At 44.0% G+C, this 25,604-nt stretch overlaps 1 protein-coding gene across 5 annotated transcripts in view; it reads left to right on the forward strand.

Moving 5' to 3' along the window:
* The window catches only part of TGFBRAP1 (transforming growth factor beta receptor associated protein 1), a 67,002-nt gene that overhangs the window by 31,860 nt on the left and 9,538 nt on the right, over positions 1 to 25,604 (forward strand). For all 5 annotated transcript variants that reach the window (XM_063078479.1, XM_063078483.1, XM_063078480.1 and 2 more), the window contains 6 exons: positions 1,937 to 2,131; positions 4,140 to 4,294; positions 16,933 to 17,015; positions 20,699 to 21,040; positions 22,745 to 22,802; positions 24,594 to 24,737. In XM_063078479.1, coding sequence (XP_062934549.1) covers positions 1,937 to 2,131; positions 4,140 to 4,294; positions 16,933 to 17,015; positions 20,699 to 21,040; positions 22,745 to 22,802; positions 24,594 to 24,737 — 977 coding nt within the window. The remainder of the gene's footprint in view (positions 1 to 1,936; positions 2,132 to 4,139; positions 4,295 to 16,932; positions 17,016 to 20,698; positions 21,041 to 22,744; positions 22,803 to 24,593; positions 24,738 to 25,604) is intronic.

Consider the following 25,604-nt stretch of genomic DNA (forward strand, 5'->3'; position numbering starts at 1 on the left):
CACCTCTTTACATTTTGCCAAATGCCTGGTGAAGCTAGTGTGCACAGTGCCAGTGCCCGTGAGTCGCTTTTCTTTCCTCTTCAGGCTCGTTAGCTGGCTGTTTCTAAATGCACAGGGATTTCAGAGAGTGCTAACCTCATTTCCTCCTCCTAAGCTCAATCTGAATTTCAGATTCTTAATGCATCCCATAGCTTTGCACCTCATGTTCCTCTCCTTGAGCATTTTTGATACTGTTTGAATACTCTGATGTTGGGCCGGCCCGTGGCTCACTCGGTAGAGTGTGGTGCTGATAACACCAAGGCAACGGGTTCGGATCCTATATAGGGATGGCCCGTTTGCTCACTGGCTGAGCATGGTGCTGACAACACCAAGCCAAGGGTTGAGATCCCCTTACCGGTCATCTTTCTTAAAAAAATAATAATAATAATAATAATACTCTGGTGTTACTATTGTTAGATTAATTCAAACTTTATTTACGTCCTCTGTGTTACTATAAAGCATTGGAAATGCCAAGCTGTGGAGCAGAACCAGGTGACCCTTACTACTCAGTCTTACTTTTTAGATCTTAGTCCTGTTGGTGTATTTTTTCTGTATTTCCATTGAACCTGTTGACTTCTTATCTGCCTGGCATGACTTTTGGCTCTGGAACATAACAAAAACCAAATGCCCTCAGCAGCCTCATCCGCAGTCCTCAGCTGTTGCTTTGTCTTGTGCTCTGCTCGCTTTTCTTGTGCTCCATGGAGCAGTTTGTCCCATTCAGGAAGAATGCTGTTGTCCTCTGAGGCATAACTTGAATGCCAGCTTCCTCTCTTCCAGAAGTCTGTGACCTCCAGTTGCTTGAAGCCCTAACATCGCCTTCTCACCTGCCCTGCATCCAGACTCCTTGTTTTGTCTCTGAGCAGCCCAGTCCTGCTGACCCAGAGGGACTGTGCCTTATCCTCTCTCGCTTCCCAGGACAGCAGGTGCCGAGGTCCCTGGATTCACCTTCGGGATGTCTTCCCACCCCTCTTCTCCTGTACCTTGTCTGCCTCTTTCTGTGCATCTCTCCCTCTCCACCCTCTCTGTTTTGTGTACTAGAAGCCATCTGTCTACACAGTAGCATCTGATCGTTAGGGGGCAGCAGCATGCTGTTTGCAAAGGTGGTTTCTGTCAACTACTTTGAAAACTAAGTTACAATGGATTGACTCTAGTCAGAATGTATTAATTTTGGGAAACCCCAATATCCCTGGTGGATTATATACAGGTCATTTAGAAATGGCTTATTTAGTGCTTTATGTACAAGATAGATAAATTTTCTTAATATGGAAGTTATTATTGACAAACACTTCACTGCAGTCTGTCTAGAATTGCAAAATTGGTTCTATCCCTGTGTTATAGAGTATACATATTATTATAGAGTATACACATACTCTAATACAAGGATAGAACCAATTATTCAAAATTAGTCTTCAACTCTGAGCATGGACAATTCCTGATGGAACACTTAGTGGAGTGCCTGGCACATGGTAGGTGCTCAATAAATATGTGTTGTGTGACTGTCTGAGGAAGACTGTAACTGAGAGAGGCAAACCAGTTGGAGGACTGGATATGAAAGAAAGCTTGCAAAGCCGCCTCAGTTATTTGAAAGTAGCTTTTTCCCCTTGTGAGGTTGTGTACTTTATACATCTTCATGTGGGGTATATGGAAATATTTTTTAACCTAATTCTTAATTGGAAGTACCTATAAGATACACACTCTGGGTAAGGTAGTTCTCTTCACAGAAATAAAGTCCTGTAGGGCTCTTCACACAAGCTGTGTATTATATCGTCTTTCCTTTCTTGAAATGCAAGACTGCACAGGAAAATTGTGTGGGGTTCCTGCATCCAGACATGTGTACAGGAAAAAGATACCACAGTTGCGCGAAGCCCTGCCTGATTCTTTCTTCTTGTTCTCACAGGCATGTTTGCCACGGTCGCCGGGATATCCCAACGTGCCCCCGTGCACTGGTCGGAGAATGTGATCGGGGCGGCCGTTTGTTTTCCCTATGTCATCGCACTTGATGGCGAGTTCATCACGGTTCATAGCATGCTGGATCAGCAGCAGAAGCAGACCCTGCCCTTCAAGGAGGGCCACATCCTTCAGGACTTTGAAGGTACTCGTTCACCTGGAAATCTGGACGAAATTTACCTATCAACCCTTTTCTGATGCTCTTTCTTCAGTAAATATTATTAAGGGCCCATTAGGAACTGGGCCTTATGCTAAGCATAGAAGATACACTAATAGTCTCTGTGCTTCAGGGGCTGCAAGGTAAATGGGAGACAGGCTTTTCAGCAAACATCTACAGTAGTTTAAGAGCTTGACAGAGACAGAATAAGACCCATTGGAAAGCAGAGGAGGAAGTCCTTTCTAGAGATCAGGGTGGGCTTCCCGAGGGAGGTGGTCTTTGAGCCAAACCTTTAAGGATGCGTAGGAGTCAGCCAGGCATATGTGGTGTGAAAGAACCTTCCAGTAGAGAGAGGTGCGTGTAGACCTATACAAGGGGAGATGCTGGGCTGCAGAACACACAGGTGGTTCAGTGTGACTGGTGCATGGTGCGTGTGGAGGGGTGGCAGGACCTGAGGCTGCAGCAGACCAGGGCAGTGCGGGAGGTGCTTCGTCCTGTGTGCAGGCGTGATCCAGCTGAGGGGTTTATCTTGCTTTTCCTCAGTTCTATTGAACATTGTCCATTTTTTTTTGGTGGCTGGCTGGTAAGGGGATCCAAACCCTTGACTTTACTGTTACCAGCACCACAGTCTCCAAAGTGAGCTAACTATTTAGCTCCCTATTTTGAATACTTTCAAATGTACAGAAAAGCTGAAGGAGAAACAAAGTAAACCATCATAGACCTTTCGCCTAGATTTAACACTTGCTCACATTTTGCTGGGCCACTTGAAAGGAAGCAGAAGACACTACAACATTTAATCCTGAAATACGTCAGTATGCATCTCCTAAGATTAAAGGCATTTTTCTACAAAACCACAATGCCATTTTCACACCTAATAACATTAACGTTAATTCTATAGTATCATGTAATATCCTGCCCATACTGAGATTTCCCCAGTTATTCTAAGAATGCCTTTTATTGTAATTTCTAGGAATAATCTAGATTTATACATTGCATTTGCCATTTAAGGACTTTAGTTTACCGAACATTGCCCTTTCTGCGTCAAGTGCTATCTTAGATGCCGGGGATATAAACTTAATAAGACACACAGTCCCCACCATGAAGTGGGGTCAGATTGTGTTTGGAGCACTGACACGTGTGTTTTTGGAATCCCGTGTGTAGCAGTGTTACGTGCTGTGTGTACTGAGTGGGGGAGATGAGCTCAGGGTGTTATGGGCATACACAGGAGGTTGGTGTAACCCACCCTAGGTGGGAGCAAAGGGAGGTTTGCTGGGAAAAGTGACGCCTGGCACAGGAAGGACAGAATGTCACCTGAGTATGTGAAAAGTCGCTTTAGTTGTAGTACAGAAGACAGAAAGAAAAGATCGTGTAATAGCTTCCTGTGAACAGGTAATGCCTAGCTGAAAGCCTAGGAGTAGGAGCTAGTCTGGACTGCAGTTTGACTCTTGCATGGACTACCTGTGGAGGGCTTGCAGGTGAAACACAGGTGACAGTGTTGGCCATAGGCCAGGTGAACTCAGTGTTGAGGGAAATGAAGAAGTTAATGGCAAGACTTGGATGATGGGTGAGTGAGTATGAAATACTGTTTCACGGATCAAAATATTGCATTAAAATTTTAGCTTTAAACTAACTTGGAGGGAAAAGAATTTTTAAAAAATTGTATGTGAGGTGTCATAATTCTCATTGGACTATGTATTGTTTACCTACTATGCTGATTTTAAGTTTACTAGCACTTTTGAATTTTAAAAAAAGGCAAAAAAAAAATAAAACAGATGTTATTGTTTGGAAATGTAGTATTAAGAGTTTGCCCTTTTATGACAGTTGACTGTGGGAATAAGAAATGGGAAGCAGTGATTTGTAATTTTTGTAGGGATTCTACTGAGAAATCTAACAAAAGTGGTCAGCAATTCAGATAGTGATCCTGTTTGGGGAAAGCAATATGTTTTCTTGGAGACAATGTTTTTTCCCTTTCCCATAATGTTATATTTCTTCTCAGGAAGAGTGATCGTTGCCTCAAGTAAAGGAGTTTACATCTTGGTTCCATTACCTCTGGAAAAACAAATACAGGATCTTCTAGCAAGCCGTAGAGTGGAAGAGGCTTTGGTTTTAGCGAAAGGAGCCCGGAGGAAAATTCCAAAAGAAAAATTTCAGGTTTGTAATTAATGGTTACAAGAAAGCATGTCTCCAAGCCACCAGTTGGTTTTTTTTTTTTTTTTTTTTTTTTCGTGACCGGCACTCAGCCAGTGAGTGCACCGGTCATTCCTATATAGGATCCGAACCCGCGGTGGGAGCGTTGCCGCGCTCCCAGCGCAGCACTCTACCGAGTGCGCCACGGGCTCGGCCCTCCAAGCCACCAGTTGGAAAACATTCAGATTTAACTAACATGCATCAGCCCCCTCTGTACACCAGACTGTGCACATTGTTTTTTTTTATCTGTTATTGAATTTTCAACAGATCTACCTTTTACAGATAAGGAGACAGGTTGCAGAGCAGTTGAACACTTTGACTGAAGTTACACAGCTATCAGTGGAGAAGTCAGGTTTTGAACCTCTGACTTAATTCTGATGCTTAATACACTGGATTGTATTTCTAATCAATTTTCTTTTGTAGTGGACTTTCAGAGAAGAATCAAGAACATTCTTAAAAACCAAAAGAATGAGGTCAGATTAATTTGTCTTTGAATTTAGACGGAATTTAGAATTTGTATTTGTTGGGATGGGGTTGAATTGAAGTTTAGATTTCTATCATCTAAAGGAAAAGCTTTGCTGATCGTATTAATAAAGTACTTAATATTGCAGGAACCCATCTTGTTGATTTCCTTAGGAGAAAGCTTTTAAAGCACTTAGGAAACACTAACTTTAAAGGTAATTGGTATGAAAATGTAATTGATAAAAATAGTAAATAATATGAAATAAAGCATAAAATATACATTTATTTATAAAATATAAATACAAAATATTGATATAAAATAAATAATTGATATAAATCAGGTTCCCTACAAATTGCTACTTGATCAGTTGTTAGGTTGTTCAGGTTACTCTATGTATTTAAGAGTAATAAAACATGATATTGATATGTGTGTGCCTCATAGGAATATCTAAATTGATAATTAAAAGTTCTCTGAATTAATAATATCAGTCAGATTTTGTACATGACTGTGTGACTGTTGTTGAGAGAAAATAATGCTTTTTGGCTTCAGTTGCTTTATGTAGCAAAGAGCAGATTCTGAAAGTGAAAGAAGAGAGGATGTGCAGTTTATGGTAATGGGGTAGGAGAGAGGGGAGCATTGTTTCCACATTTAAACATTGAAGAACTTGTCTTTGTTCCTAACTTTTCTTTAAGTAAAACTGATCTATTGGCATTCTGCAGGGGGCAGCAGAAGCAAAAAGAAGAAAGCTCCTGGCAGCTCAGGGCCTGGTAGCTGTGCTGAGCGCCTGCGCTGTCTCACTGCCGTGTCTCCTGGTGGTGCCGTGCGGGGGAGGTCATGGGACCACGGCACATCGCCTGTCCCAGGCCTGACTCTCCACACTTGCCCTAGGCTTGTAGGCTACTTTCTCCTCCGTGATGAGGGGCCACGCTGAGGCGTTCACAGTTGCTGTTGGGGAGGGAGGTCCCCTCCTTGCGCACACACCGTGGGCATACTTTAAGTGTAGTACTTGTTTTTACAGAGGCTTTCAGTGTTTGTTACCTGATTTTTATTTTTTTCTCTACTCTTTGCCAAGAGTCTATAAACAGTCAATATTAGATAATATTTGTCATATTGTTCTCCAATCTGATATCTGAGTTTTTTTTTTTTTTTTCCTAACCTGCTCCCTGTCTTCTCCTTGTGTTGCTCCAAACTCATACGTTCAACCCTAGAAATACATTGTCAGAATTATTTCAAATTCAGTCTTTATTCTCAGTTCCCTGCTGTTACTGCTGGTGTTCAGGCCCTTCTCATGTTTTGCCTGAATTATTTTAACAGCCTCTCATGTGTGTGTCTGCAGCCCATTCTTCATGCCACTGTGGGAAGCTTCTTTCTGAAATACAGACCAAATCCTTTGCTTAAAATGCATCAGTGGGTGCCTTGTTGCCCAGGTGAAGCCCAGGCACTCTTGAAGGCTTCCTAACCTGGCCCCACCACTTCTCTGGCCTGTCTCCTCCCTCTTCCCCGCCACTCCTGTGAAGCACACGCCCAAACCCTGCATTCCTGCCCCCAGAGGGTGTAGGACAGAGAGACAAACAGCTTGTTGAGCCCTCTAATATGTGAGGCACTCTGCAAGGCATTTAAAAACATTTGTTTTTTTAATCCGCAAAAGAATTCAGTAATAACCAGTGCCACTATCCATGTTTAACAGACACACCTGCAGACACGGCAGCTCAGGCCAGCATCGCCTCTGGCCATGTGGCCAGTTGAGGCAGGGCCAGCAGTCTTGGTGGGGCTCTTTGCCCTGCTGTGTTTGCCCCGTTTCAAAAACACGCCATGCACTTTCATCCAGTTCTCCATGTGCACCCTTTTCCTTTGCTTCTTAGTTATGCTATTTTCTATTACTGGAGCATACTTCTGTACTTGAAAAATACTGTTTCAGTATCTCGTTTAAATATAAGGGTGCTTCAAAAAGTTCATGGAAAAATAGAATAAGAAGATAGCACAAGCTTTTTGTGATTTGCTGAAGTACCCTGTCATGTTCTCTTTGCTGAGCCTTCCCGTTCCTTCAGGCAGAACCAAGCGCTCCCTGCTCTGTGCTTCGCGAGTATGTGCACTGGCCTCCAGCACACTGCCCGTGGGATTCATCCATCTGCTCCACAGCTCCACACTGTTCCCTCCCCTGGCTCCTGGATAGACTACTCCGTCTTCATGTGCATGAATGATGCATGGGGAACTAGGAGTTTGTGCTGCTCTCCCAGCACAGCCGTGACGTGGTGCATCGTGTAGCATGGGGTTTTGTTTGAAATAGAAACAGTGAGAGAACAATAAGACAATATTGACCACAAAAAGGTTTAGAAATAACTTTTACTGGATGTGTATGTGTTTTTAAGCATTAGATGTGACTCCTGTAGTTAAGTATATTACTTATTTCAGTTTTAGGGTGCTTGTGACCAAATGCTAGACCCTACACTTATGGAATCCAGGAAGGGAGAGGAAAAGAGGCCAGAGGCTCCGTTGACTGGTTCTTCACCAGCACGGTCCTTTCTCTCATGCAAAGCAAGTGCCACTTCTGCTTCACTGAGTTCTGAACTGGCGACGTTTATCAAGAAGTCTAAGTGTGGGACTGCGTTACAGGAATGTTTCTTCTAGAGATCCAAAAGAGAGTTGCTTAGAACCTTAAGAAAGTAGGCCTTAAATTATACTAAGGTTTAGGATACTATAAAGAAAGAGACAGTAAAGAGACATCTTGCTTCATAGACAAAAGTTTGTTTCACACACACAAAATTACTTGATTTGTATCATGTAATATGGATAGTGTTTATATTTAAGCTTCAGTGCTGATAGATCTTTTTCACCATTTCCCCTAAAAATATTTCAGTATGTATCTCTAAAAGCAAGGATGCCCCCTGTTGAATGTAGCCACAGTACCATAGTCATAGCCCCACCAAATCAACACTGATCCCTTTGTGCGTTGGGGTGTCTAGTGAGTGCTCCTAGTTCTCCAATTGTCCTGTAAACGTTTTTGCTTTGCCTTTTTTTTTTTTTTTTTTAAATCCTTGGAGAAAACCCCACTAGGCTGTGTAGTCAAATTATGGTTTTAAAGTCCCTTGGGATAGTTCTTCTCTGTGTAATTCTGCCACCAACTCTTGCATGTACTTCGGTTTATTCATTTCATTTGATTTTTGCTTTTTAGGGATTGCTTTTCTGAATTTAATGTTTTATAATTATGTAAAATATTTAAATAGTTTAAAAGTCAAATCAACAAAACAAGATATACCTGAAGTCTAAACTCTCTTCCCTCCTTCACCCTACTCGCTGCCCCTGCTGACTGTGTGGTCTCTTCCATCTGCATGTTTCTCTGCACGTCCCCCCCTCGCCCTCTCACCTCTCACTCTCTTTTCTCTTCCTTGTTCCTTGTCTGTCTTCCTTTCATGCAAGAGGTAGTATTTTTTGTTCTAAAGATTACCTCAATAACATTAACTTTATATATGTTTTGGTTTTCTCTCTTTGGGAGGGTTTTATTGTCTGTTGCTTCTCCACTTTGAGCAGTGTTTGAAATTAGCAAGTCACCTCTTCCTTACCCTTCTCTTCCTTTCCCCCAGCATCTGCTTTGAAGTAACATCTCTTTATTCCCAGTTAGTACCCATGAGGCAGTCAGCAAGCATATGGTCCTTTTGTGTAATCGTCCCATTCTCCCCATTTTTTGATGGTTATATTATCTGCTCTTTTTCAGAGCAAATTACCATCACATGCTATCCCATCTCCTTTATATCTATCAGTCTTAGTTCTACAGGCAAGTGCATGTTGAATGCTCACCACCATGTTTTGTGTCGATGTCTCTCCATTCGTTTTGGTTTTCTGAAGCAATCCTCTGGTAGACATTTCAGGAGGGAATATGGGACACTCTCCCTGAGTTTTTGCACAGTTGTTGATGACAGAGGTAGTTTTCTGCAGCCTTTACACTTGAAGGCCAGTTTGGCTGGAGAGAAAATCCTCCACTCAGGAGAGAACAGAACTGTGATGACTAGAGGTGGGAAAGGGGGAGGGGGAGAGGGGTTAGGGAGAAATTGGTCAAGGGATACAAGGAATGATTACGTTTTGTAATGATGAACCTGCTAATTAACCTGATTTGATCACCACACATTTTACACCAGTATAGGTATTCAACTCTGTACCCCACAAATATGTGTAATCAGTTATGTTTCAATTAAGAAAATATCCTCAACTCACATTATCTTTTAATGAGAAATTTACATATGTTCCACCATTGCAGTATAAAGCATTGCAGTCGAAAATCTGATGGCAGCCTGCACTTCTTTCCCTTGTAGTGACCTGGTCTTTCTGCTTAGATGTCCAAAGCATCTTTTTCTTACCCTTTTAGGTCCAGTTTCTCATTGTTGGCATTCATGGGCAAATTGGAACCTGTGAAGTCCCCTCTGCCTTTCTGTTGCCTCTCACAGTAGCCTGCTAGCTCCCTGGTGGTACCTGCCAGCAGCGTGACCTCTCTGGGCCTCATCCCTCTGCCCACTTCCACTTCACACCGCTTCCAATACCACCCAGGTCCTGAAGTTGGTGGTGGTTTGTCCCCACTGGCTCGTACTTGGGGTTTGTGGGGATGCCTTGTCACTTACTTTATTATATACGTGTCAGTGAGTTTTTTGTTTTGCTATCTCAGTGGCTCTGTTTGTTTTTTTAATGGTGGTAAAATGTACATAACATTTACCATTTTAGCCATTTTTAAGTATACAGTTCAGTGGCATTAAGAAGATTCACACTGTTGTGCAACCATCACCACCGTCCATCTCCAGAACTTTTTCATCTTCCCAAACTGAAGCTCTGCACCCATTAAACATAATTCCCCAGCCCCTGGCACCCACCACTCTACTTTTTCTTGCTATGAAATTGATTAATCTAGAATACCTCACATATGGGAAATGTTACAGTATTTGTTCTTTTGTGACTGGCTTATTTCACTTAACACAGTGTCTTTCAAGGCTCATCCGTGTTGTAGCATGTGTCAGAATTTCCTTTCTTTTTGAGACTGAATAATATTCCCTCATATGTATATACCACATATGATTTATCCGTTCATTTGTCGATGGACACTTGGGTTGCTTCCACCTTTTGGCTATTGTGAATAATACTGCCATGAATTAATGGTTCTCCTTTTTGGTGGGAGATGAGAGATTAAAAAACTATATCACCACTATCTTAGTCATCTCTGGCTGCTGTAATAAAATACCATAGAATGGTGGCTAAACAACAAATATTTATTTCTCACAGTTCTGGAGGCTGGAAGTCCAAGATCAAGGTGGCGGCAGATTTGGTGTCTGGTGAGGTCCTGCTTCCTGGTTCATAGATGGCATCTTCTCTCTGTCTTCATGTGGCAGAGAGAGGAAGCAAGCTCTCTTGGGACTCTTATAAGGGCACTCATCCCATTCATGAGGACTCCACCCTCATGACCTCATTTGATCCTAATTACCTCCTAAAGACCCCACCTCCTAATACCATCACATTAGGGTTTTCACATGAATTTTCGGGGGACACAAGCATTCAGTGCATAACAGTCACGATCTCCCCAGATATATTGGTCCTGGAACATTTTTAATAACTTATTTAAAACCCCAGAATCCATAAAAAAAAAAAATTAATTCTCACACATTCACACACACTCATGTATACATTCTGCGTGGCAAAACATAAACAAATTGAAAAGAAATAGCAAACTAGGAAAAATATTTGCAGTTTATAGCACAGAAAGAGAGCTAATTTCTCTAATATGTGAAGAACTTCTTGGAATATATAAGAGAAAGGTGTATTGCCCAATAGGAAAATGGATATGAATACACACTTCATAGAAAAGTAAATTACCTATCTAATACATGTATGAAAAGATGCCTTGTTTCAGCCATATAGAGACATGCACATTAAAAATACACCAGTATGTCTTTCATTCACCATATGCTGGAGATCAAAGAGTTCGTAGTGCTGTGTTGGTGAGGGCGTGGAGAAATGCGCTCTGGTGGTGAGGATGTAAATTGATCTGACCTCTGTGGGGAGGGCACCTGGAGAAGGTCGGTCAGCATTACGGTGTTACAGTTCCACCCCTAGAAGTGTGTTCTGCTCATCAAGTCACACAAATTAGAAATAACAAGTGTTGAAGATGTTTCACCTCAACTTTGTTAAAAAATCTAGAGGCTGCCAGTGGGGAGCGAAGTGCACTGTGTGCAGGGTGTCACCTTGCTGGTGGCCAGGAGCAGAGTCCAGGCTGAATGCATATTGTTAGGACAGCATAAGTTAGAAAAACAGAATGCAGAATGGTGTGTGTAGCATGTTACCACTGTGACAATGGGGATATTTGCTTATCAGGGTAATTTATTTATGGAAGGCTCCACCAGAAATCAAGAGCATAGATGACTTCTGGAGGGTCTGCTGGCTGGGGACACGAGTGGGAGGGACACTGTGCACTTCAGAATGTTTTGAAATTTGTGCCATATGAATGTGTTACTTAGAAATTTTAAATTTAAATAAGTACAGATGAAAAATACACGCATGTGGTAAAAAACAAACAAACCCTCAAATAGCCAAGTCTCCTTTTCTCCCTAAAAGCCACCAATATTGCGATTTTCTTGCATGCCTTTTCCAAGATTTGAGCCCTTTTCGGGGGGTGAATGTTGTTACCTGTGCCCCTCTTTCCTGGCTGCCACCTCCGCCGGCCCATCACCTCCGCCTTTGGAATCGACCACTTTCCTTCTTTGCGAATGACCATTGTGTGGCTTCCTTCTGGACCAGGGCTTCCCAGCCTGTGTTTCCCCAAACACTCGCCCAAGGGTGGGATGATAACAGGTGCAGGGTGTGAAGAAGACTCTGTTTTGGTAAGTTAACTTACCTGGGTTTCTTAACTGAAGGTTTTCTCAGACCCTTTTTTTCTTTTTTTTTTTTTTTGTCCTTTTTGTGACTGGTAAGGGGATCGCAACCCTTGGCTTGGTGCCGCCCGCACCGCGCTCAGCCAGTGAGCGCACTGGCCATCCCTATATAGGATCCGAACCCGCGGCAGGAGCGCCGCTGCACTCTCCCGAGTGCACCACAGGTCCAGCCTTTTCTCATACCCTTTAATGCACTGATATTTATCGTGATTCTCTAAAACGATATATGTCATGTATTATATTTTTAATGTGTCTGTGAATCCCAAAAGGGGATGTGTGTGTATATGTATATATATATATAATATATATATATATAAAGTATACCATTTTATATGTATTTTTATGTTTTATATATACAGCATGGAAATGCATTTTTAACTATGTATTTATAGATCAACATTTACATATATACACACATATACATACATACACACCTGCTTACCAACATATTCAATCAGGATGGATTGCCTTTTTAACAAGGAGGATGTCATGGCACTAATGTTTCCCCTAATATATTTTGGCAATAACTAAGTAAGAAAATTTTTCAGTAAGTAAAAAAAAAGCACCACAAAAAACCCTCCACTCAAGTATATAATAGAGAGAAAGGTGTGAATATAGTTAAAATTCCAACATTCATGCCAATTTTTGTTTAGAATGTTGGCTGCACTTATGAGAATGATACTTACACATCACATATTCCAAGGCTTCTCGGTGTTACCGGGCATTATAACCTGGATCTTGGTGGTCATTCCCACGTGAGGAGTGGGCTGTTCTCCGTGCATTGGCAGCTGGTTTGCACTGACTGCATTTGGGGCTTTGCCTTCTCCAGGTCTGCAGTCGATCTTGGTGGTGGGGGTGAGCGTGCCTGTCAGCCCTGCTCTTCTGAAGACAGGCCACTGGCAGAGCTGAATCTCCCTTGAGGTGGGAATGGGATCCAAGTCCAGTCCTAGAAGGAGGCTATTCTGCCCTTAACAGAATCTCTCTTTCAGTTGAAAACTCCTAGGCCTTACACTGTCTTTATAATCTAATATCTCAATTGTCTCCTTATACTTTAGTAGGGTGACCTAAATCTCTCACCCCCCAGCCTGCCCTCCTGAGTTAAGAAACCAGCTACAGCCGAGAGCCCAGAAGGGAGGGCAGCCTGCCAGGGCTGCCCTGGGCCATCCCTGCCAGCCCATGTCATCCCAGTGCATCTGTCTGTCTCCCAGCTGCAGGGTTTACGTGGTGAACTTTCTACAGGGTATTTGCAGACTTGTTGGTTGTGGTGGTCACCTTTCTCAGAATACTTTTGTGATAGCTATGAGAAATGTTGTAATCTGAGTCCACATTTTACCCACCCTGTTCCTACAGACTTAAAATATCATTTTCCTGAGTTGCAGTAAATGACCCCATTCTGTTCCTTATTCTAGCCTCAACACTCAAGTCATTTTTGTACAAGTTGAGTATCCCTTATCCGAAATTCTCAAGACCAGAAGTGTTTTGGATTTCAGATTTTTTTTGGATTTTGGAATATTTGCAAATATATAATGGGATATTTGGGGGGTGAAACCCAAGTCCAAACACAAAACTCATTTATGTTTCATAGACTGAAGGTAATTTTATACAATATTTTAAATAATTTGGTTCATGAACCACGTGACCCCTCACATGAGGTTAGGTGTGGAATTTTCCACATGTGGCGTCATGTCAGTGCTCAAAAAGTTTCAGATTTTGGAACATTTTGGATTTTAGGTTTTCAGATTAGGGGTGCTCAACCTGTGTTTGTTTGGCCCACGAGCAGGTGTAGCCACCTGAGATGCCATGTTTTAGGAGCTGGCTCTTGTCACAGAGAAGGTGTCTGTGCTGCCATCGTGTGGCTATTTCAGCTGCCTGTAGAAAAGTTCTTTTTAAATCTGATTTACTTCAATTCCTTCTTTCATTAGAAAAAGGTTTATCTCCCCCTACCCTCCAATACTCACATAGATGTGGTACAATCAAGCAAACAGACTTGAAAGGATAATGGAAAACCTTAGATCCTGGCATTCGTTAGGAGTGCTACACTCTCAGTCTATAGAGAGACGACATTTATTGAGTGCTTGCTCTGTGCCAGGCACTGTGCGAAGGCCGAACACGATGGAGCTCTCTTAATCCTCAGCACAATTCTCTGAGGTGGGTACTGCTGTGGTCCCCTTGTAAAGACTGAAGATGCAGCACAGAAGGACAGGGTAACTTGCTCAGGGTCACACAGCTAATAGGGAGCAGAGCCAGGACTCAAACCCGGACATTCTGATTCTGGAGTGTTTAAGCTTAGTCTAAGCCAGCACAGGGCACCACAGAAATAAGCAGCTCTTGGCTATACTGAAGTACGGTAAAGGAAAAAAAAACTGCTTGGAGAACTTGTGGTAGAACATACATAACATAAAACTTGCTGCTTCAATGATTTTTAAGTGTATAGTTAAGTGGCATTAAGTGTATTCATAATATTATGCAGCCATCACCACCACCCACCTCCAGAACTCTCCTGTCTTCCCAGGCAGAAACTCTGCACCCATTAGATACTAACTCCTCATTCCCCTCTCTCCCCCAGCCCCTGGTAACCACGATTCTACTTTCTGTCACTATGAATCTGACGACTCTAGGTACCTCACACAAGGAGAATCAAATGGTATTTTTATTTTTGTGACTGGTTTATTTCACTCAATGTAATGACCTCAAGGTTCGTCCATGTTGTAGCACGTGTCAGTACTTCATTCCTTTTTAAGGCTGAATAACATTCCATTATTTGGAGAAAGTTTATATTTTATTAGGCAGTGCATATTAAGGAGAGGCCATAAAACAAGCCACACCTTGAATTTAGTGCTCGAAGAACGGTTTGCTCTAGAAGCTCTTATGTGATATATAACAGGTTTAGAAATCTTTAGATTAGAATCTTGTGTTTCACAAAATTTCAAATTTCCCAAATCATAGAAGTTGGAAATCTCACTTCAGAAAGGTAATACTAGTGTTGTGGGTTTTGGCTTCAGTGGTGGTCCCCAGGCTTTGTACAGAGCAGTTACTGAGTGACTATCTAGAGGTCTGTCTTGCTGCTTTACTTTCTTCACTGGGAATTTTGATAACTGCCTTACACCGAAGGATGAGCTGGTGATGAAAAAGAAAGTTGACGTTCCATCATTGCATTAGCTCTGGGGTTTGAAGACAAGCCCCCTTTCCTGTTCTTTGCACCCCCCCTGCCATGTAGTGATCTCTCTCTTCCTTTTCCTGTCGGCCTGCTTGGCTTCAGGTTTTGCAGTCCAGGCCCACCTGAGCAGAAAGCAGGAGGAGGTGTTAGTCCTAGTAGACAGACTTGAAATGAGACAGTCACCTTCAGAGAGCCAAGGATTGGCTGTGCTTGGTAGTTTCTAATCAGGCATTTTTAGGTAAAATTTGATGTTCTTTATGTCATCTTTGGTGCTTATATCCAGGATGAAAGAATTTCTTTGCGTGCTTCCTCCAAGTGTACCTGTAACATTCCCAGACCAGAATATGGAAAATACCCCAGTTCTTGGAGATGTGGAGTGCTAGCGAAAGTAGTTCCTATTCCCTGCAGGTAGGGGAAGTGTAGACAACGCTTGCATCCTGCAGCCACGAGGAGTTAATTGCCGTTCGACTGATTTCTCATCAACAAGCTGGGTGTGATTGAGATTCTCCCACAGCCAATGGGTCCTCTTTGTCCTTTTTGCTAAGTGAATGGTCACTGTTATCTCTACTTTCAGAAATGAGACTGCATTTCTGGGCAACAGAACTTTGACCTGCTCCCATCTGTGTATTGTTGGGCAGTATAATTAGGACGGGCTTTAGGTCAGAAATGGCTGATTTCAAGGAAGAAATATAAGGGCAGATGATGAGAAGAGAAATGGAAGGTGTAAGTAGCTTGCCTTTCCTGACATCTGTAAAGGAATTTCCATGGGGGATGGGAGGAACTGTTGCTATGCTTTTGAGAGCTCCTTCAAACCACAGTGAAGGCCCTTTTAAACCCGGCGTGAGAGGACAGGATCGATGGCCTCTAGGTGCTGACTGTGCCCATGCCCCTCGGGTCATTGGTGGTGATAGTGCTATGTGCCTAACTGTGGACCTGGATGTGTCAGCAAGTGAGAAGATTGGGGCTCTAGAGTCAGAAAGACCTGGTTTTAAATCAGTTCAACCACCTACTGCTTTTGTAACTTTGAGCTAAGAACTTACTGTCTCCGAGCAGAATTTTCTTGCCTGTGAAATGTGGCCAGTAACAGTGAAAGTGGAGTTTCCTAAGAATTGATCGGGTGGTGCTTCGCCTCGGTAAGCACTGGCTGCATGGCAGATGTTAAGCTGTGGTGTGGGCTGCTGAGGAGAGCAGTGCGTGTGCCTTGCCTTCCAGAAGCTGATGGCTTGTCAAACAGCAGGATGGGGGGGGGGGGGGGGAGTCAAAGTCACAGAGAGTATTTACAACACAACCAGAGTCTGCAGTGGTGAGCTGGGGACGGCCCGGGCTACAGGATGGACCCTGTGAGAACAGAGCAAGGAGATGTCCCAGGAGCTGTTTCAGAGGATGGACGAGACTTGAAAGCTGACCCAGCTGGGCAGTGACAGGGAGGGCGAAATTAGAGCTACCACAAGGCAGGTTCCTAAAGCGTGTTTTGCTATTTCTGGATGTTGTTAGAGCAAAGGGCTTCTGTGGTCAAGGAAATTTAGGTCATGGTGGATTAAACAAAGATAAACTCGCTCGTTTATTGCAGGAGTTTCAGACTATAACGGGTTAGTGTAGGTTGTGCATCACCAGGAGGAGGTAGAACACGCAGCCTCTCCCCAGCTTTGGCTAAGAAAGCCTGTATCTTTATTTCTTTAGTTATTAAATGGGATCAGCCCTGTGCTCCGGGGGATACTCTGAGAAATGCTACTGGGAATTGTCAGTTCCAGAAGAGTGGAAGAAGGATGGGTGGCTGCTAGGCTGCCAGAGACACCAGAGTTGTTAATAGTCATCTGAGCAGCCAGAAGCAGGAGCAATTATTGACGCCCTGCAAGTTAGCCAAGAGGAGGAGAGAAGAGGCAGGCATGCGTTCAGGGAGGACTGGGGATTTGTGAAAACAACTTCCATGTACACCTGTTTTTTTCCTTTAACTTGTAACTTCATATTTCCGTGTAATAATTAACATTTAGCTTGGGTTAGAAGTTAGAAGTTTATCTCCCCCTACCATCATGGTGTTAAGGTAACTGTAAGAGCTTAACCCTGTCTCTCCTTGCAGGTAATGTACAGAAGGATTCTGCAGCAGGCGGGGTTTATACAGTTTGCACAACTTCAGTTCCTGGAAGCTAAAGAGCTCTTCAGGTAATTTGAAGTGTTGGTAGCAAGACTTCCACTACAGTGTCCCCCTGTGTCCAAAACCTCTGTCTCCAATGTGATGTCGTGCTGGGAACTGTCACCGTGGTTAGATTTGCCTCAGGGAAAGTGGGGAGGGTTGTTCCTTATGGCAGATACCTCCAGTGCTGGTTCCTCCACGTCACTTCTTGCCGTGAGCCATAGTGTAACTGTCCTCTGTCTTAAAGAAGGAGGGGGCTCAGGAAGGTCATCGACAGCAGCCCTGTGAAGAGAATCCTGTCAAGGCACCAAGATTGGCCAGGAAAAGAGGATTCTAAAGAGTGAATTCATTAACACAGGGATTCCTAGAAGACACTGTTGTTCACTCTCCTTTTCTACAGAGATTGTACAAGAAGTTATGAGTTTAGAAAAGGAGCAGGAGCTTCTGGGAAGACTGTGAAAACTTTGTCATCTTCTAAATGTTACATTCCTTTCCAGCTCTCAGGAAGTTGGGTTTCTTTTTTTGGAGGTCCCTTTGGCGTTCTGCTCAACCCGGTGCCTGTAGGTGGTTCTCTTGTGGGCCCTTCCGTGCTTGCTCACGCGTGCACTCTCTCTCTCTCTCTCTCACCACCCCTCGTCCTTGCCTGGCTCACAGGCCCAGCTTTGCAGCCACACCCCTTTTCCTTAGCTGGTGTGCTCAGTGAGGCTGCTGCCTCATTGCTCATGGACTTGCTCGGCACTCCTTGCTGAAGATTAAGTTAAGACCTGCTGTGATAGTCTTTAAATATCCCACTGAAGTGCTGCCTTTAGAGTAAGTTTTCACAGTGTCTCACTAGAATGGTTCTGCACAGTTAGAGCTGTTGAAATAAATAAGATGCATAAGAAACCTCTGAATAGGTCACTTACACGCAAGTGACAATGTGAACAGACACCTCTCTGGGGCATGCTGTCCACTTTCCATTGTGGAGGACATCTGCGTATGGCCCAGGCACGTACTTATATCACGGCAGCTCTGACCTCTTGCTCTGTTACAAAATTTCGTGTTGAGAACTCCGTGAAGAAGGAATCATTCCTTGAATGTTGATACCCATATAACTTTTATTTATGCAAATCCTGTGTGTTTTTATCATCCATTCCTGGAAAGATCAGTAGCTTTTGGATTTAAGAAGATTCTTTGCCCCTTTGGACTTTGGCTCTTTTCTGCCATATCTTGTTTTTTACATGCATGTTGAAGACCTCCTCATTTGGGTAATGGATGTATCCCAGGGCACCTTTTTCTCGTGGGTTCATCTGAAACACTAGGCGAATGGCCACATGTGCATTGCTGGAAGAGTTCCCTGATGGTGTACCAGAATAGAAGTAGGACCTGTCTGTCATAGGACAAGGTTACTCTGTCTCCATCCATTAGCCTTCTAATAGCTTAACTTTAGGTTGACATCTGCTTAGCTTTGGTCAGGAGTGTGACTGAGAGAACTGATATCTGAAGAAGACACTCCTAAGAGAAGGGTAATTCCCCTTTCCCTCCCTGTGCCCATGGCAGATGTTGCTAACGAGTCATGATTTTCTTTTTCCCCTCATTGAACTGGGACTAGTCCTTAGATTCCTTCTCAGTACTGTGCTAGAGGTCACAGCTGCCAGCTTGTCATGGTTGGTACCTACGAGAAAGCCTGTTTATCATCCGTGGCATAAGGACACGTGCTGTGTGTCTGTTCTTCTAGATGTTCCGTAGCCACCCTTGTGTGCAGTTAGGTCCAGCCCTGCTTTCATCCACCAAACCTGGCCTAAGCATCAGAGCTAGGGCTGGAAAGGTGAGGCCATGTCCCTGCTTCAGGGGTGTGCCCTTATTAGTGTGGAGACCGGACATGTGCAGCATGGGTGCTGCTGCGCTGTGGAGCATTGTGTGGGCTTACATTGGCTGGTGGAGGAATTTTCTTTCACTAGATTTATCCTGGGTCATAAATGATGAGCAGAAGTTTCCCAAATTGAGAATCGTATTTTAAGAGTTTCTCAGCTGTGGCACTATTGATGTTTTGGGCCAGATAATTCTTTGTTGTTGGGAGGCTATCCTGTACATTGTAGGGTGTTCACCAGCAGCCCTGGCCTCTACCTATGTATTAGTCTTTTTCTGTTGCTTATAACAAATACCCGAAACTGGGTAGTTTATAAAGAAACAATACTTATTGCTTACAGTTTCGGAGGCTGGGAAGTCTAAAGTCCAGAGAACACATCTGGTGAGAGCCTTGTTGGTGGGTAGTGACTCTTCACAGCAAGGCAGGTGTCACATGGTGATATGGCAGAAACAGAGAGAGACTTAACTTCTCACCCGTTCTCCTTTTGAAGCACTCAGAACCACACCCATGACCACCACAGAACCATCAATGGATTAAGCTGTTTGCTATGGCAGGATCCTCACAAACTAATCACCTCTTCAAGGCCCCACCTTTCAATTATCATAATAGGATTTCCCACCCTCAACAGTTACAGTGGGGATTAAGCATCAGTGAGTTTGGGGGGACATAATTCAGTCCACTGCAACCTACAAGGTTCCAGGAGCACCCCCCGGTCATAACAACAACATCTACAGACATTGCCGGATGTCCTCCAGGGAGCAGAATTGTTTCACATTGAGAACCAGTGCTTTAGGTGAAGGGAACAGCACAGCAAAGGCTAAGAGGCATGAAATTTACAAACTAGGTATAGCTGAAGTGTGGGGTGCAGGAAAGTCGGTGGAAGGCTGAAGTCGTAAGGTATTTTGGGGCCAGTTTAAGAAGGGCCTTGAATGCCATGCTGAGGGGTTTGAAATTTATCCCATGGATCGTACAAACCACTGATGGTCAGGAGAGGGTGAGAGGGCAAGAGAGTGGAAGGGAGGGAGCCCAGCGGCAGGAGCCGGCAGAGTGGAAGATGCATGATCCAAGCTTCAGCAAAGGCGGATGCAGTGAGAATTGCAGGCAGTGTAGACCTGGGTCCTCCCTCACCATTGTGTGTGTCTGGGGAGGGGTGGCCCTGCTTCTGTTTCCCCCAGGTGAGCCTGACATAGGGCCAGCTTGGTGATGGCTCCATTAACTGTGTTGACTGTAGACAGGATGAGCAGGCTATGGAGGAGAAGTGAAGGACCAATAATAAATTAGAGATGGGGCTTCACTGCATGTACTTCCGGGGCCTTCTGAGCATTAGACACTCTGCTGGCTATGTGAGTTGCATCTTAATGTCAGGTTCTGAGATTCTATTGACAGTCACTACAGAAATGGCTACGCAAATACTTCTGTGTCTTCTGTGTTAAGATGGTTGGTTAGGAAATTGTAAGTTATGTTCTTATAAAGCTCCTTCTTTAAGGACCATTCAGGAAAACGTTGGTTTCAGGAGAGCTGGACGTGCATTTGCTTGAACACCAAGGTGGTGGTGTTGCTTTTTCTCCCTTGGTTTCCTGGGAGTCCCGTGTTAAACTGGGTACTCATAACATCGCGGGTGTTTGGATGTTCCATGTCCACGCTGGTTGTATACGTGTCTTTCACCCTTGTCCTCTGTGTTCTTTTTTGGAACCAAGTGGTGGCACCTGGTTCAACAGTGCAAGTTAGGATGATCACTCTGAGGGGCTTGCCTGCACCTAGCTCCCATGACGTGCTGACGCGCACCCCCTCAGTGCTGTTTTGTGTGCCTACGTGTACTCTTTCTCTCTTTTTGCTTCATTTAGTTTGACACTGTAATTGCAGAAGCGGCCAGCTTGATGTCCGGGAGCTGATCTCTCTCTACCCTTTGCTGTTGCCCACCTCGTCTTCATTCACCCGGTCTCACCCTCCTCTGCACGAGTATGCAGACCTGAGCCAGCTAACCCAAGGTGACCAGGAGAAGATGGCCAAGTGCAAACGGTTCCTCATGAGCTACCTGAATGAAGTCCGCAGCACCGAGGTAGCCAATGGCTACAAAGAGGACATTGACACAGCCTTGCTCAAACTGTACGCAGAGGCTGACCACGACAGCCTCCTGGACCTCCTGGTCACCGAAAACTTCTGTCTGCTGACGGACAGCGCTTCCTGGCTAGAGAAGCACAAAAAGTGAGTCTTTCCGCCTGCCTGGCCCTTCCACTGGGAGGTTGTTGTGGAGCTGATTCAGTCACTGTGACATTTGAGACCCCCAGGACCCATGCGGGGCCTTTCATGCAATCCCAGTGACAGCCACAGTTGAGGACCCCCCCGTGATGTCCCTCTCATCAGCTGGTCTGTAGGCTAAGTGAAGGGGTCTTGGAGGGCGTTCACTCCTGTACCCATTCCTTAATTGCCTAGATGGCAGTTTGGACCTAGCAGAGGGCTTTGTTAGTAAATAACACAGTTTCTGAATTTCCTCTGTAGTCACCTAGGATTCACCTGTGAAGACGTCACGTGTTGGTAAAGTGAATGTTGCACTTTTGACATTGATAACCAAATTGGATAGATAGATATCTGGACAGATAGATAAAAAGGGAGGCTTCTTTGTCTTGTTGACATCCAGTTCTGGTTTCAAACTCTGCCTTGATTGTACACATGAGTTAGAAGGTGGCCTCTGCATGGTGGGTGGTTAAGACTTAGTGACTGCGTGACTGTCTGGCAGCTCCTTCAGCCTGGTTTTGTGGCCTAACCACTGGAGGCCTCAGTTTTCTTACCTTTAAAAATGAGGGGGTTGGGTGACCTGTCTACTCCATTTAAGCAATAAGATTTTTTGTCCGGGATTTTTGTTAAGGATTCGAAATGGCGAGAGTATGATGAAATCCAACGGAGACCACTGGGGTTACTTTGCGAGGTCCCATTCAGATGCCTGAGATGGCACGGGCCTTCCACGTGGGTGCTGGCTCTTTCATAGTTTGCATCAGTTAGTAGAATATGCTGTGGAATGGTGTTGCTTTGTGTATGAGCCAGAAAACACACTGACACCTCACAGTGGTGACTTAGGACAGTAGGATCTGTAGAGTCAGTGTAACTTTCCAAGTGGTGAAAGAAAGGAAAAGGGTTCAAGCAGATACTTTGATATCTTGAGAGTTTTCTCGTTGAGGGAAGGAACCTGGTCAGCTTGCTCCACCTACCTGCTGGGGAGGAGGAGGGCCAGGAACATGGCACACCTGCATGACCTTGGGAGGTGCGAAGGGCTGGCTGCCCAGGCGACTGACATCATTGCTAATCCTTTCCACTTATAAGTGAGAGAATGGGGGGTGGGGATATTAATCAACTTGCTCAAGGTCATGCAGTTTATAAGTTATGAAGCCTGAATGGGAACTCACGTGCTTGAACTCTGGGCACCCTTCTCCTGCCTGTCTGTGACATTCTGCTGTGCATGATGCCTGGGTGCCTGGGCGTCCGCTGCTGTGACTCATGTTCACACTCCTTCACCTTCTTTCAATGATTGCTCAGACAGCATACCTTCTGCGTGTTCTTTTAACACTTTGTGATGGGTTAAAAATGGTTAACTGGAGACGTGAAATTACATTAATATTTGAAGCACATTGTAAAACAATTGCAAATATGATTTTTCCGTAGTATAATTATAGTTTTCTTTTTAAGTTAATCTTAGATTGGAATAGGATCATTTTTGGAAATTGATAGAAGATACATTTTTAGTACCATAAGTGAATAAACAGAAATGAGAATCGTTTGATTATTTGAAATTTGTTGTTGAACTCTGAGTTGAATAGAATATGGGTGAACCAGGGCCAGGAGTGTTGCTGTGTGGGTGCCACCTGCAGTAGGTGGTGGGGAGAGGTTGTATTTTACCACGTTGTTCTCTTTCAGGTATTTTGCACTTGGACTGCTCTATCATTATAATAACCAAGATGCTGCTGCAGTTCAGGTGAGTTCAAAAGCATTTTAGTATCATTTTAAAATCAATACCATTTAACTTAGTGTTACTTTTTTAAAAATCACAAATTTATAGAGACTACTTTTACTTGATTTACCACCTTTTTTACAGAACAAAAATAGTACTGTTTTAGAAAGTAAATTCCTTAAGAAATATTGGCCAAGAGTTTTCTTTTCTTTGTCTTTATATCAGTTTAAAGAACATTTTCAAGATTGAGTTTTGAGAATTTAAGAGATGAAAATATGATTTCTTACTGAGTCACAAGGTGTATGACGTCATTGTCTTATCAGAAATTTAAGGCAGCAAAAAACAGTGGAATTTATAATTTCCACTGTAAATGACAGCAACTTTTGTCAGTGAGATGGCTAAATGATTATCCCCATGTCACCTGTGACAAAACTGAAGCTGTTGAAGGCCAGTCCCTTGCCCAAGACCCCTCTGCTATTCAGTGGTGAAGCTGGGATTTGAACCGGGGCTGCAGGTGGTCCTGGCAGGGGTGCTGCACCTGGATGGAAACCGGCGTGGATTTGTTAGCGCTGTCTCCTCTCTGCGTCTTACATCTTACTCCTGATCCTGAGAGAGCCTCATTTTACGCTCTCAGGAGAATTTCTCCTCCTCTGTTATTTGTTATCCACATATACGGCACTGTGTAGTGGCTTTCTGATGTGCCTTTTGTGTTCTATTTTGTGAGGGACTGAGAACGTCAGCTGCATTTACCAGGCTGAAGTCAGCTTCCTGACTTTAGCAAAGCTGAACACACATGCAGCCTTTGGTTGCTTTGAGAAACTGTCATGGTAGCATGATCACAGAGCAGAGTGAAAAATGGGTTTCCATCAACAGGTACCCAATGGCCCAGAGTAGATGTGGGTGTCAAAGGTAAAGTTTTTCTTTTTTAAAACACAGTGTTCTCAGAATTACAGCTTGATATTACTGTAATAATAATATTCGCAGAGCTATAGAGAGAGATTTGCAGACTTGGAATAATATGGAGTAAATCTCCATATGTGACAGAATTCTATGAAAAATGGCACATTTCAATGTATGTATGATTAAGTTATCTGGCTAGCTGAATTCAGTGTTGAAGGAATTAGTGTCATGAAAAATGTTTGCACCGTCTGCCCTATCTGGGGCTTCTTGCTGGCGCTGTAGCTCAGGAGCGCATGAGGTGGACGGCTGGGTGAGACCCTCCACTCAGGAGATGCAAGACCAGGTCTTGCAGCCCAGCCCCGCTGCCCCCCATGACGCTGCTGCATTCTGGGCTCCTGAAAGTAAGTGTCTGTTAACATGGGATGGGTGTTTCTGGATTAAATAGCAAAAGGCTCTTATCATCAGAGGCTGTCCTCAGCCCCGTGCAGTGGGAGCACTAGCACAACACCCACCTATCACAGTTCGAAAGGACTTCAGAGTCTGGGATTCCTGTGATAGAGATGGAAACAGTCTAGCTGATGCTTGTAGGGGACTCTCTTCTGTGTTGAGATGTTGTCAGTGACCGTTTTTATTTCATGAAGAAACATTTTTTTGTGGGGGGACAGGCAGCTGGTCAGTGTGTCGTAAAAAAAATAAAGAAAAAGAACTTGGTGTTTTATTTTTTTGGTTTCCTAGACCATGTCCTTTTACATTTCTTTATTTCTTTAAAAAAATTAAAAAGATTTAAACATTTACAATTTTTCCTACTGCTTGTTAAAGAATGAAAAGGCCAAGTAAGTAAACATATGTCCTTTCTAAGCTCATTCTAAAAGACACATAACTTTTCGTGTCTCTTATTTTTTTATTCCTTTCCAGTTGTGGGTGAACATTGTGAACGGGGACATCCAGGACTCCACACGCTCAGACCTGTATGAATACGTCGTTGATTTTCTCACCTACTGCTTAGACCAGGAGCTGGTGTGGACCTATGCTGACTGGGTCTTGCAGAAAAGTGAGGAGGTTTGTGCTTCATAAATGCATTCTTTTTTTACACGGACTGATAAAAACAGACCCCTAAAACCTTGATTTTAGATGGAGAAAGAAAGCTGCATCTCAACCTTCGTCTGTTTTCTTGGTTCCCCTTTTAATTCCTTCCTTTGAACCGTCTGAGTTCCAGCTCTGAGAGAGGCTCTGCATGCTGGTGCTTCTGAGACAAAGCGTGCAGATCCTCGTTCTGAGGCAGGCCACTCTGACAGAAAAGCAAGAAGTCTAGCCTGCTTGCATTCGTGCTGTCTTCTTCAAAACCTGCTCTCAGCCCCTGTGTGCTCCCCCCACCTGAAACCTGGCACTGTTGTCTTCTGGGGCAGGGTTGGGTTGCCGCTCTGCAGGACTTGGTCCATGGGGGGAGAAAGCCCAGGCCCTGGCCACACCAGCCAGACTGTTGCCCTGTCTGCCCCACCCTGACATGGAGGCTGGGGGCCTGAGGAGAGAGGGGAGTGCAGGACCCGCCCGTCCTGGGGGCTGGGAAATGATGAGAGTGGAAAAGCGGCTGCTGGCTGTCAGCTGTCGGGCACACAGGGACAAAATCCGTAGTATTGCCCCACAGCACTTCCTTGGCTCCCCTTGGATAGACAAGACTAGCTGTCTGACACAGGACCTCTGTATAAAATGGAGAATTTGTGTCTTGTGTCTGCATTTCCAAATCCTGAGTCGGGTAATTCTCACATCCTGTGTGGTGCTGTCTTACCTGGAAGGTTGGAGCCCACGTGCTTCATGTATTTTTTATTCCGTCTTTACTTTGCCTGTGTGCACATGCGGCAGAACGTACCCTTACATGCTCACACACTCCTGCAACATGGCTCCAGTGCCATCAAAAGGTTTAGACTT

The sequence above is a fragment of the Cynocephalus volans genome, chromosome 14 (assembly GCF_027409185.1).
Source record: "Cynocephalus volans isolate mCynVol1 chromosome 14, mCynVol1.pri, whole genome shotgun sequence".
NCBI lineage: Eukaryota > Metazoa > Chordata > Mammalia > Dermoptera > Cynocephalidae > Cynocephalus > Cynocephalus volans.